General features: G+C 34.2%; 1 protein-coding gene across 1 annotated transcript in view; it reads right to left on the bottom strand.

Moving 5' to 3' along the window:
• plxna2 (plexin A2) overlaps positions 1-14,722 on the bottom strand; it is a 665,104-nt gene that overhangs the window by 280,619 nt on the left and 369,763 nt on the right. The window contains exon 5 of the mRNA XM_061925716.2: positions 7,956-8,056. Coding sequence (XP_061781700.2) covers positions 7,956-8,056 — 101 coding nt within the window. The remainder of the gene's footprint in view (positions 1-7,955; positions 8,057-14,722) is intronic.

The following is a 14,722-nucleotide window of genomic DNA, read 5'->3' as shown; positions in this document are numbered from 1 at the left end:
CATCCCGTCTCCTCATCTCGTCTTCTCCTCCCGTCTTCTCATCCCGTCTTCTCCTCCCGTCTTCTCCTCCCGTCTTCTCCTCCCGTCTCCTCCTTCCATCTCCTCATCCCGTCTCCTCAACCCGTCTCCTCATCTTGTCGTCTCCTCCCATTTTCTCATCCCGTCTCCTCCTCCCGTCTACTCATCCCGTCTCCTGATCCCGTCTCCTCATCCCATCTCCTCCTCCCATCTCCTTCTTTTGTCTTCTCCTCCCGTCTTCTTATCCGGTCTTCTCATCCCGTCTCCTCATCCCGTCTCCTCAACCCGTCTCCTCATCTTGTCTTCTCCTCCCGTCTTCTCATCCCGTCTCCTCCTCCCGTCTCCTCCTCCCGTCTCCTCCTCCCGTCTCCTCCTCCCGTCTCCTCCTCCCGTCTTCTCATCCCGTCTTCTCCTCATTCCCTCTCCTCATTTCGTCTTCTCATTCCGTCTTGTCCTCCTGTCTTCTCCTACCGTCTTCTCCTCTTGTCTTCTCATCCCGTCTTTTCCTCCCGTCTTCTCCCATTTCCTCCTCTTGTCTCCTCCTCCCGTCTCCTCATCCCGTCTCCTCATCTTGTCGTCTCCTCCCGTCTTCTCCTCCCGTCTCCTCCTCCCATCTACTCATCCCGTCTCATCATCCTGTCTCCTCATCCCATCTCCTCCTCCCATCTCCTTCTCCTGTCTTCTCCTCCCGTCTTCTCACCCGGTCTTCTCCTCTCTTCTTCTCATCCCGTCTTCTCCTCTCTTCTTCTCAGCCTGTCTTCTCCTTACGTCTCCTCCTCCCATCTCCTCATCCCATCTCCTCAACCCGTCTCCTCATCTTGTCTTCTCCTCCCGTCTCCTCCTCCCGTCTACTCATCCCGTCTCCTCATCCCGTCTCCTCATCCCGTCTCCTTCTCCTGTCTTCTCCTCTTGTCTTTTCATCCGGTCTTCTCATTCCGTCTTCTCATCCAGTCTCCTCCTACCGTCTTCTCCTCCCGTCTCCTCCTCCCGTCATGTCCTTTTCTTCAGCCGGGCGCAGCTGGCGAAGGAGCTGCCATGAATGGAGAGTGAGGAGGGAGGAGGAGGGGGGGAGGAGATGCTCCTCAATGGGCAAGATTGGACAACATGGTGGAAGGTTCCATCAGAAGCAGGATGTTTGTCAAGATGAAGTCACAAGAAGAAGATAAAAAGTGTGCATGTGATGAACTCTCAGCAGACTAAAGGAGGACTAAAGTGACAGTTGACAAAGTTGGGTGACAAAAAAAACGAGGCCTATTATTATTATAACCTCTGAAAAGGAGTTAAAGCCTCCCACTCCCACACAAAAGCAGGCGATTAGCATGCAAGCGTGGAAGCTGAGGTGGAGCTAAATGGCGGCGGCGTGAAGCAACACCAACTCCTCCCGCCTCCATCTTGCCACATTACCTCGTCGCTAGGCAATTATTTGTCCTGTCCCGCCTTTTGGAGCCATGCAAATGACTTCAAGTGCACTTTGCCGTGTCGCTTGTAATGATGATTGCAGCCCGGCCCCGCCTGACAAATATTCAACGCCTGCACCTTTTTTTTTTTTTGGGACGGGGGGGTTGTTCGCTTCAAGCATTCAAGACGTGGCAGCTCAGACGGACGAGAGTGTGCTTCAGACGCCGAGAACCGGGGAATGTTTTTGCAGCCTCTGTCAGTCATTTCATCAAAGCCGAGGGGTCCATTTCTCACAAACTGCATTTCATTTGCTCCGCTTTGGTCCTGCAGTGGCAGCAGGCGGCCAGCGGGGGTCACTGTGGCGCATTGACCACATGTAAGGGATGAACGAGTGCGCTCATTTCCTCCTCCACTCACACTTTTCATTGATGGGAGATTGTGTGTGTGGTGTGAACAAGTGATGACATAAATCTTGGTCCCAATAGGGAAAAGCATTGCATCTAATAGAGAATACTAGAATACTAGATGAATATAATAAAAAAAAAAAAAAATTAAGAAAAAAAAAAAAAAAAAAAATACTAGAGTCCGTGAACATTGCTCCAAAGTCAGGATTTTTTTTTTTTTTTTTTTTTTTTTTTTTAATGTGCATACAAAAGTGAACATCGACAGGTGCAAAGGCAGCAATATATGATCAAACAAGATAAAGAAGGACTTCCCTATTCATCAAACCCGCCGGCTGATTTTACGACTTCCGGTTGCTGACGTACGACAAGCCATATGTGAGCATAGGATGAACAAATACTAAGACTATAGTGGACATTAACTGTTAGCTTCTACAGCTGGGTTGCCCAAAGTGCGGCACAAGGGCCATCTGTGGTCCCTGACTCCTTTGTCATCGGCCTTAAGCACGTTACAAAAAAAACAAAAAAATTGAGATCTCATTTGCACCCCCTGGTGGTGACATCTATCAAAATGGGGGTAGTCTAAAAAGGAGGGATTTTTCACATTGACTGTGTGTCGCTTTTAAAAGTGCTCCCCCTCTGGTCAACATATGAAATAACAAGTGTGTGTAAAAAATTTAAAAAGCGCCCCCTTTGGCCAAAATTAATAATAATAATAAAAAAAATGCATATAGAGACATACTGTAATAACTTTAAGTAAATAATGAAGATTAAAAACCAATTACAAACCAAAAATAAATATATATATATATAAAATAACGAAAAGCAGTCTTTTTGTCACAATGTGTCGACTTTTTTCTTATAAAATTGGGAACAATTTCTCATATTCTTTCTGTTTTTGTAATATTGCAATATTTTCTCGTAAAATTATTACTTTTTTATGTCAAATTATTACTTTTTAATGCAAAATGGTGAGATTTGTCATGTAAAATTCAGACTTTTATCACAATAATGACACTTTTTTTGTTGTTCTTGTAAAATAGTGACATTTTTTTGAGTAAAGTTATGACTTTTGACTTAAGTAAAATTCTAATTATTATTATAACATTGCCAACATTTTAAAGTTTTTTTTTAATAAAATTACAACTCTTCTCATAAAAATTGCCAAATTGTTAAGCTTTTCTTGTAAAAGTGCGACTGTCATTGAGTAAAATTCCAACTTTTATCATAATATTGCACAAATGTTCAGTTTTTCTTGTAAAATTTTGACTTGCGTTGAGTAAAATGACGACTTTTATTATAATAGTAGAGGTAAGCATTTTTCGGGGGTCTCAAGAAGGTAACAATACAAGAATCTGTGTGTGTGTGTGTGTGTTCTTGTATTTCCTACCTTCTTGAGACATGAAGAAGGAAAAGTATCTTCCATATGAGGAGGTGTGAACAAGTGATGACATAAATCAATAACATTGCATCTAATAGACAATGTCTCATTCGCACCCCTGCTGGTCAAAATGAGGGTGGTCCCAAAAAGGAGGGATTTTTCACATTGACAGTGTGTTACTTTTAAAAGTGCTCCCCCTCTGGTCAACATATGAAATAACAAGTGTGTGTAAAAAATTTAAAAAGCGACCCGTTTGGCCAAAATTAATTAAAAAAAAAAAAATGTATATAGAGACATACTGTAATAACTTGAAGTAAATAATGAAGATTAAAAACCAATTACAAAAAATATATATATATATATATAAAATAACAAAAAGCAGTCTTTTTGTCACAATGTGTCGACTTTTTTCTTATAAAATTGGGAACAATTTCTCATATTCTTTCTGTTTCTGTAATATTGCAATATTTTCTCGTAAAATTATTACTTTTTTATGTACAATTATTACTTTTTCATGCAAAATGGTGACATTTGTCATGTAAAATTCAGACTTTTATCACAATAATGCCAATTTTTTTGTTCTTGTAAAATAGTGACATTTTTTGAGTAAAAATAAGACTTTTGACTTAAGTAAAATTCCAAATATTATTATAACATTGCCAACATTTTAAAGTTTTTTTTTATAAAATTGTGACTTTTGTCGAGTAAAATTACGACTCTTCTCATAAAAATTGCCAAATTTTTAAGCTTTTCTTGCAAAAGTGCGACTGTTATTGAGTACAATTCCAACTTTTATCATAATATTGCACAAATGTTCATTTTTTCTTGTAAAATTTTGACTTGCGTTGAGAAAAATGACGACTTTTATTATAATACTAGAGGTAGGCATTTTTCGGAGGTCTCAATAAGGTAACAAATACAAGAATCTGTGTGTGTGTGTGTGTGTGGGGGTTCTTGTATTTCCACCCTTCTTGAGACACGAAGAAGGAAAAGTATCTTCCATATGAGGAGGTGTGAACAAGTGATGACATAAATCATGGTCTCAATAACATTGCATCTAATAGACAATGTCTCATTAGCACCCCTGCTGGTCAAAATGAGGGTGGTCCCAAAAAGGAGGGATTTTTCACATTGACTGTGTGTTACTTTTAAAAGTGCTCCCCCTCTGGTCAACATATGAAATAACAAGTGTGTGTAAAAAATTTAAAAAGCGCTCCGTTTGGCCAAAATTAATAAAAAAAAAATATATATATCTTGAGACATACTGTAATAACTTGAAGTAAATAATGAAGATTAAAAACCAATTACAAAAAAAAAATATATATATATATAAAATAACGAAAAGCAGTCTTTTTGTCACAATGTGTCGACTTTTTTCTTATAAAATTGGGAACAATTTCTCATATTTCTGTTTCTGTAATATTGCAATATTTTCTCGTAAAATTATTACTTTTTTATGTCAAATTATTATTTTTTAATGCAAAATGGTGAGATTTGTCATGTAAAATTCAGACTTTTATCACAATAATGCCAATTTTTTTGTTCTTGTAAAATAGTGAAATTTTTTGAGTAAAAATAAGACTTTTGACTTAAGTAAAATTCCAAATATTATTATAACATTGCCAACATTTTAAAGTTTTTTTTTTATAAAATTGTGACTTTTGTTGAGTAAAATTACGACTCTTCTCATAAAAATTGCCAAATTTTTAAGCTTTTCTTGCAAAAGTGCGACTGTTATTGAGTACAATTCCAACTTTTATCATAATATTGCACAAATGTTCATTTTTTCTTGTAAAATTTTGACTTGCGTTGAGAAAAATGACGACTTTTATTATAATACTAGAGGTAGGCATTTTTCGGAGGTCTCAATAAGGTAACAAATACAAGAATCTGTGTGTGTGTGTGTGTGTGGGGGTTCTTGTATTTCCACCCTTCTTGAGACACGAAGAAGGAAAAGTATCTTCCATATGAGGAGGTGTGAACAAGTGATGACATAAATCAATAACATTGCGTCTAATAGACAATGTCTCATTTGCACCCCTGCTGGTCAAAATGAGGGTGGTCCCAAAAAGGAGGGATTTTTCACATTGACTGTGTGTCGCTTTTAAAAGTGCTCCCCCTCTGGTCAACATATGAAATAACAAGTGTGTGTAAAAAATTTAAAAAGCGACCCATTTGGCCAAAATTAATTTAAAAAAAAAAAAAGTATCTTGAGACATACTGTAATAACTTGAAGTAAATAATGAAGATTAAAAACCAATTACAAAAAAAAAAAAAATATATATATATATATATATATATATAAAATAACTAAAAGCAGTCTTTTTGTCACAATGTGTCGACTTTTTTCTTATAAAATTGGGAACAATTTCTCATATTCTTTCTGTTTTTGTAATATTGCAACATTTTCTCGCAAAATTATTACTTTTTAATGCAAAATGGTGAGATTTGTCATGTAAAATTCTGACTTTTATCACAATAATGCCAATGTTTTTTGTTCTTGTAAAATAGTGACATTTTTTGAGTAAAAATAAGACTTTTGACTTAAGTAAAATTCCAAATATTATTATAACATTGCCAACATTTTAAAGTTTTTTTTATAAAACTGACTTTTGTCGAGTAAAATTACGACTCTTCTCATAAAAATTGCCAAATAGTTAACTTTTCTTGTAAAAATGCGACTGTTATTGAGTAAAATTCCAACTTTTATCATGATATTGCACAAATGTTCAATTTTTCTAGTCAAATTTTGACTTGCGTTGAGTAAAATGACGACTTTTATTATAATACTAGAGGTAGGCATTTTTCGGAGGTCTCAAGAAGATAACAAATACAATAATGTGTGTGTGTGTGTGTGTGTGTGTTCTTGTATTTCTGCACTTCTTGAGACACGAAGAAGGAAAAGTATCTTCCATATGAGGAGGTGTGAACAAGTGATGACATAAATCAATAACATTGCGTCTAATAGACAATGTCTCATTTGCACCCCTGCTGGTCAAAATGAGGGTGGTCCCAAAAAGGAGGGATTTTTCCCATTAACTGTGTGTCGCTTTTAAAAGTGCTCCCCCTCTGGTCAACATATGAAATAACAAGTGTGTGTAAAAAATTTAAAACACGACCCGTTTGGCCAAAATTAATAAAAAAAAAAAAAAAAGTATCTTGAGACATACTGTAATAACTTGAAGTAAATAATGAAGATTAAAAAACAATGACAAAAAAAAAAAAAAACATATATATATATATATATAAAATAACGAAAAAGCAGTCTTTTTGTCACAATGTGTCGACTTTTTTCTTATAAAATTGGGAACAATTTCTCATATTCTTTCTGTTTCTGTAATATTGCAATATTTTCTCGTAAAATTATTACTTTTTTATGTACAATTATTACTTTTTCATGCAAAATGGTGACATTTGTCATGTAAAATTCAGACTTTTATCACAATAATGCCAATTTTTTTGTTCTTGTAAAATAGTGACATTTTTTGAGTAAAAATAAGACTTTTGACTTAAGTAAAATTCCAAATATTATTATAACATTGCCAACATTTTAAAGTTTTTTTATAAAACTGACTTTTGTCGAGTAAAATTACGACTCTTCTCATAAAAATTGCCAAATTGTTAACTTTTCTTGTAAAAATGCGACTGTTATTGAGTAAAATTCCAACTTTTATCATGATATTGCACAAATGTTCAATTTTTCTAGTCAAATTTTGACTTGCGTTGAGTAAAATGACGACTTTTATTATAATACTAGAGGTAGGCATTTTTCGGAGGTCTCAAGAAGGTAACAAATACAAGAATCTATGTGTGTGTGTGTGTGTGTGTGTTCTTGTATTTTCACCCTTCTTGAGACATGAAGAAGGAAAAGTATCTTCCATATGAGGAGGTGTGAACAAGTGATGACATAAATCAATAACATTGCATCAAATAGACAATGTCTCATTAGCACCCCTGCTGGTCAAAATGAGGGTGGTCCCCCTCTGGTCAACATATGAAATAACAAGTGTGTGTAAAAAATTTAAAAACCGCCCCCTTTGGCCAAAATTAATTAAAACCATTTTTTTTAAATGTATATAGAGACATACTGTAATAACGAAGTAAATAATGAAGATTAAAAAACAATTACAAACACAAAAATATATATATATATATATAAAATAACGAAAAGCAGTCTTTTTGTCACAATGTGTCGACTTTTTTCTTATAAAATTGGGAACAATTTCTCATATTTCTGTTTCTGTAATATTGCAATATTTTCTCGTAAAATTATTACTTTTTTACGTAAAATTAGTTTTTCATGCAAAATGGTGACATTAGTCATGTAAAATTCTGACTTTTATCACACTATTCCCAATTTCTGTGTTGTTCTTGTAAAATAGTGACATTTTTTGAGTAAAGCTATGACTTTTGACTTGAGTAAAATTCCGATTATTGTTATAATATCGCCAACATTTTAAAGTTTTCTTACAACATTGTGACTTTTGTCGAGTAAAATTACGACTCTTCTCATAAAAATTGCCAAATTTTTAAGCTTTTCTTGTAAAAGTGCGACTGTTATTGAGTAAAATTCCAACTTTTATCATAATATTGCACAAATGTTCAGTCTCTCTTGTAAAATGTTGATTTGCGTCGAGTAAAATGACGACTTTTATTATAATACTAGAGGTAGGCATTTTTCGGAGGCCTCAATAAGGTAACAAAGACAAGTGTGTGTGTGTGTGTGTGTGTGTGTGTGTGTGTGTGTTTGTACTTACACGTTGTGCAGCACACACCAGCCACAGTGAGGGTCCCCGGAGCTCAGGCACTCGCCGCAGGTCCCGTACTGCTCACATGACTCGATGGGCACCTGGGTCACCTGAAGGCCGACAAAAGAGTCACAATTAGAGCTGAAGGCCACAGAACCCCCCAGAAAGTTCTTTTTTGGACTAAATCCTGTTTCACCAACACACAGGCGTCAAACCCGGGGCCACATCATTTGATGCAAACGCGAGTTATTAAAGCACAACATCTTTCTTACTCAATGTGTTTGTTCTTTTTTCTGCATATCTTCTATATAATTCCTTAAAAAAAGTAAATACTGACTAGGGTTGTACGGTATACCGGTACTAGTGTAGTATCAAGGTACTAATGAATCAAAATTGGTACTATATTTGAAAAGTACCGGTTCCCGGGCATGATATCACGTCATGACATTGCTGGTTTTACCAGCAGAGGAGCATGTATGGCAGCGCACACACACAGAGTACTTACAAGCAGACACAGTGTGTAGACAGAAAAGGGAGAATGGACACATTTTGGTGTAAAAAGTCAAGATAAAGGTGAAGTTATAACACTGAAACACTACTTCTAAATCACTAATCTTCGCCTCCATTGCGACAAATAAAGTAAGTTTCTTACAAGTAGCATTATCACTGGAGGAGGAGGAATAGCTAAACATGCTTCACTACACACCGTAGGAGGATACAATAGCTCACCGCCGTCACAATGTAAACAAACGCCATGGGTGGATCTACACCTGACATCCACTGTAATGATACCAAGTACAAGAGCGTATCTAGTCGATACTACTATGATATTTTTTATCGTCACAAAATAGTCAATAAATACGTCCCTGGACACATGAGGACTTTGAATTTGACCAATGTATGATCCTGTAACTACTTGGTATCGAATCGATACCTAAATGTGTGGTATCGTCCAAAACTAATGTCAAGTATCAAAGAAGAGAAGAATAAGTGATTATTACATTTTAACAGAAGTGTAGATAGAACATGTTAAAAGAGAAAATAAGCAGATATTAACAGTAAATGAACAAGTAGATTAATAATCCATTTTTTTTACAGTTTGTCCTTTATAATGTGTACAAAATAATAGGTGTATAAATGGCACAATATGTTACTGCATAGACTAATTAGGAGTCTTTGTTTGTTTACTTACTACTAAAAGACAAGTTGTCTATGTCATGTCTGCATTATCATGTTTTGTTTTAAGTCATGTTTTGTTTAGTTTCTGTCTTTTCACTCCCTTGTCTTGTTTCCATGATTACCCCATTAGTTTCACCTGTTCCACGTTTGGACTCATTGTGCACTCTTGTTTGTCACCATAGCAACCATTAGTTTTCACCTGTCACGTCACGCACCTGTTGCACGTTTTGAGTCACGCACCTGCGTTCACTAATCATGTCCATAGTATTTAAGTTCATTCATTTTCTGTTGTTCGTCCTGACGACATCCCCGCATTTATGCCCCCTGTCACACTCTGTCCTCCGCTGCGCACTTCATGTCCATGCCAAGTAAGTTTTGTTTCGATTCATGCCACAGTTAGTGTTTTGTTTAATTGTTCATAGTTTTTTGGCCCCGTGCAAGTCTTTTGTTTTCATTAGTCAAGTTTGTACATCCGCCTTGAGCGCACCTTTTGTTCGTTTGAGTGTTATTATTAAATTATGTATTTACCTTCATGCCGTGACCAGTCCAATTCACTTGCACCTCGGGAGAACAAACCACACCATAGTCCAAGTCATGACAGTCTATGTTCACTATTTTATTTAAGGACTAAATGACAATAATAAACATATGTTTCATGTACTCTAACTTTTTTTGTTACAATAAAGACAATAATGACTTCTTTTTTTGTGTGGTGCCCTTTATTTAGAAAAGTATCAAAAAACATTTTGGTACCGGTACCGGTACCAAAATATTGGTATTGGGGCAACCCTAATATTTTACAATTTTTTTTAAAGTTAATACATAAATATTTGTGTCATGTCTGTGTGATCATGTTTTTGTTTTGGTCATGTTCGGTTTTGTTTTTGGACTTTTTGTGCACTTTTGTTTTGTCACCATAGCAACCATTAGTTTTCATCCTGTCACGTCACGCACCTGTTTCACATTTTGAGTCACGCACCTGTTTTCGTTAATCATGTCTATAGTATTTAAGTTCATTGTTTTCAGTTTGTCGTTCTGACGACATCCCCGCATTTATACTCTCCACACACCCTTATGACACTTGCTGCTCTTTTTTCATGCCGGTTCCATGCCAAGTAAGTTTTTGTTTATTAAGCCACAGTTAATGTTTTTTGTTGTTCATAGTTTCTGCCTTTGTGCAAGTATTTGTTTTCATAGCCAAGTCGTTTTCTCCGCCACTGTGCGCGCTTTTCGTTTGTACTTTTTTGTAGTTATAGTGTTTAAATAAATCATGTATTTACCTTCACGCCACATCTGGTCCAATTCACTTGCACCTCGGGAGAACAAACCAAGCCACATACATCAATATGTATGTAGAAAACTAGAATAAATTATTATGCATTTATCCTCGTGTATATATATATATATATATATATATATATATATATATATATATATATATATATATATATATATATATATATATATATATATATATATATATATGTATATATTAGAGTTGTCCGGATACTAATATTTTGGTACCAGTACCAAAATGTATTTCAATACTTTTTTTTTTTTTCGGGCACCACAAAAAAATTTCAATATTGTCTTTATTGTAACAAAAAATGTTAGTGTACATGAAACATATGTTTATTATTGTCATTTAGTCCTTAAATAAAATAGTGAACATACTAGACAACTTGTCTTTTAGTAGTAAGTAAACAAACAAAGACTCCTAATTAGTCTATGCAGTAACATATTGTGTCATTTATACACCTATTATTTTGTACACATTGGACAAGAGTGGAGAGTGTTTTAAATTTTTTTCCCATCATGCACTCTCATGGATTTAAATGAGAGTATTTAAAAACATTTTTTTATTTTTTTATTTTTTTGCATTTTTTTTTGCACCATGACTAGGGAAGGTTGTTTGGATTGTGTCTAGGGTTGTCCCGATACCAATAGTTTGCTACCAGTACTGGTACCAAAATGTATTTCGATACTTTTCGATACTTTTCTTAAAAAAGGCGACCACAAAAAATGTCATTATTGTCTTTATTTGAACAAAAAAATGTTAGTGTACATGAAACATATGTTTATTATTGTCATTTAGTCCTTAAATAAAATAGTGAACATACTAGACAACTTGTCTTTTAGTAGTAAGTAAACAAACAAAGACTCCTAATTAGTCTATGCAGTAACATATTGTGTCATTTACACACCTATTATTTTGTACACATTATGGAGGGACAAACTGTAAAAATGTTTCATAATATATACAAAGTTCACACGTAGCCACAATTTTGCTTTTGTTTTTGCACCATGACTAGGGAAGGTTGTTTGGATTGTGTCTAGGGTTGTCCCGATACCAATAGTTTGGTGCCGGTACTGGTACCAAAATTTATTAAGATACTTTTCGGTACTTTTCTTAATAAAGGGGACCACAACAAAATGTCATTATTTTCTTTATTTTACCAAAAAATGTTAGTGTACATGAAACATATGTTTATTATTGTCATTTAGTCCTTAAATAAAATAGTGAACATACTAGACAACTTGTCTTTTAGTAGTAAGTAAACAAACAAAGACTCCTAATTAGTCTAAGCAGTAACATATTGTGTCATTTATACACCTATTATTTTGTACACATTATGGAGGGACAAACTGTAAAAATGTTTCATAATATATACAAAGTTCACACGTAGCCACAATTTTGCTTTTTTTTTTTTTTTGCACCATGACTAGGGAAGGTTGTTTGGATTGTGTCTAGGGTTGTTCCGATACCAATAGTTTGGTACCAGTACGGGCACCGAAATGTATTTCAATACTTTCGATGCTTTTCTAAATAAAGGGGACCACAGAAAAATTTCATTATTGTCTTTATTGTAACAAAAAATGTTAGTGTACATGAAACATATGTTTATTATTGTCATTTAGTCCTTAAATAAAATAGTGAACATACTAGACAACTTGTCTTTTAGTAGTAAGTAAACAAACAAAGACTCCTAATTAGTCTCTGCAGTAACATATTGTGTCATTTATACACCTATTATTTTGTACACATTATAAAGGACAAGTGTGGAGAGTGTTTTATATTTTTTCCCATCATGCACTCTCATGGATTTAAATGAGTGTATTTAAAAAAAAAAAAGTTTATGGTGTTTGGATGTTATTCATAATATCCACAACGTTCAACACGTATCCACAATTTTGCATTTTTTTGGGACCATGACTAGGGAAGGTTGTTTGGATTGTGTCTAGGGCTGTCCCGATACCAATAGTTTGGTACCAGTACTGGTACCAAAATTTATTAAGATACTTTTTGATACTTTTCGGTACTTTTCTTAATAAAGGCGACCACAAAAAATGTCATTATTGTCTTTATTTGAACAAAAAAATGTTAGTGTACATGAAACATATGTTTATTATTGTCATTTAGTCCTTAAATAAAATAAAGAACATACTAGACAACTTGTCTTTTAGTAGTAAGTAAACAAACAAAGACTCCTAATTAGTCTATGCAGTAACATATTGTGTCATTTATACACCTATTATTTTGTACACATTATAAAGGACAAGTGTGGAGAGTGTTTTACATTTTTTCCCATCATGCACTCTCATGGATTTAAATGAGTGTATTTAAAAACATTTTTTGCATTTTTTTTTGCACAATGACTAGGGAAGGTTGTTTGGATTGTGTCTAGGGTTGTCCCGATACCAATAGTTTGGTACCAGTACTGGTACCAAAATGTATTTCGATACTTTTCGATACTTTTCTTAAAAAAGGCGACCACAAAAAATGTCATTATTGTCTTGATTTAACAAAAAATGTTAGTGTAGATGAAACATATGTTTATTATTGTCATTTAGTCCTTAAATAAAATAGTGAACATACTAGACAACTTGTCTTTTAGTAGTAAGTAAACAAACAAAGACTCCTAATTAGTCTATGCAGTAACATATTGTGTCATTTATACACCTATTATTTTGTACACATTATAAAGGACAAGAGTGGAGAGTGTTTTACATTTTTTTCCCATCATGCACGCTCATGGATTTAAATGAGTGTATTTAAAAACATTTTTTGCATTTTTTTTTGCACCATGACTAGGGAAGGTTGTTTGGATTGTGTCTAGTGTTGTCCCCGATACCAATAGTTTGGTACCAGTACGGGCACCAAAATTTATTTGAATACTTTCGATACTTTTGTAAATAAAGGGGATCACAAAAGAATTTCATTATTGTCTTTATTTTACTAAAAAATGTTAGTGTACATGAAACATATGTTTATTATTGTCATTTAGTCCTTAAATAAAATAGTGAACATACTAGACAACTTGTCTTTTAGTAGTAAGTAAACAAACAAAGACTCCTAATTAGTCTATGCAGTAACATATTGTGTCATTTATACACCTATTATTTTGTACACATTATAAAGGACAAGTGTGGAGAGTGTTTTACATTTTTTCCCATCATGCACTCTCATGGATTTAAATGAGTGTATTTAAAAAAAAACGTTTATGGTGTTTGGATGTTATTCATAATATCCACAACGTTCAACACGTATCCACAATTTTGCATTTCTTTTTTTTGGACCATGACTAGGGAAGGTTGTTTGGATTGTGTCTAGGGCTGTCCCGATACCAATAGTTTGGTACCGGTTCTGGTACCAAAATATATTCGATACTTTTTGATACTTTTCGGTACTTTTCTTAATAAAGGGGACCACAAAAAATGTCATTATTGTCTTGATTTAACAAAAAAATGTTAATGTACATGAAACATATGTTTATTATTGTCATTTAGTCCTTAAATAAAATGTTGAACATACTAGACAACTTGTCTTTTAGTAGTAAGTAAACAAACAAAGACTCCTAATTAGTCTATGCAGTAACATATTGTGTCATTTATACACCTATTATTTTGTACACATTATAAAGGACAAGTGTGGAGAGTGTTGTACATTTTTTCCCATCATGCACTCTCATGGATTTAAATGAGTGTATTTAAAAAAAAAAAAGTTTATGGTGTTTGGATGTTTTTCATAATATCCACAACGTTTAACACGTATCCACAATTTTGCATTTTTTTGGGACCATGACTAGGGAAGGTTGTTTGGATTGTGTCTAGGGTTGTCCCAATACCAATAGTTTGGTACCAGTACGGGTACCAAAATTTATTTTGATACTTTCGATGCTTTCCGATACTTTTCTAAATAAAGGGGACCACAACAAATGTCATTATTGTCTTTATTGTAACAAAAAATGTTAGTGTAGATGAAACATATGTTTATTATTGTCATTTAGTCCTTAAATAAAATAGTGAACATACTAGACAACTTGTCTTTTAGTAGTAAGTAAACAAACAAAGACTCCTAATTAGTCTATGCAGTAACATATTGTGTCATTTATACACCTATTATTTTGTACACATTATAAAGGACAAGTGTGGAGAGTGTTTTACATTTTTTCCCATCATGCACTCTCATGGATTTAAATGAGTGTATTTAAAAAAAAAAGTTTATGGTGTTTGGATGTTTTTCATAATATCTACAACGTTCAACACGTATCCACAATTTTGCATTTTTTTGGGACCATGACTAGGGAAGGTTGTTT

This window comes from Nerophis lumbriciformis, linkage group LG01 (genome assembly GCF_033978685.3).
Source record: "Nerophis lumbriciformis linkage group LG01, RoL_Nlum_v2.1, whole genome shotgun sequence".
NCBI classification, from domain to species: Eukaryota; Metazoa; Chordata; class Actinopteri; order Syngnathiformes; family Syngnathidae; genus Nerophis; species Nerophis lumbriciformis.
Note: the sequence above shows the minus strand (reverse complement) of the source record. Positions and strands in the feature narration are given on the sequence as shown.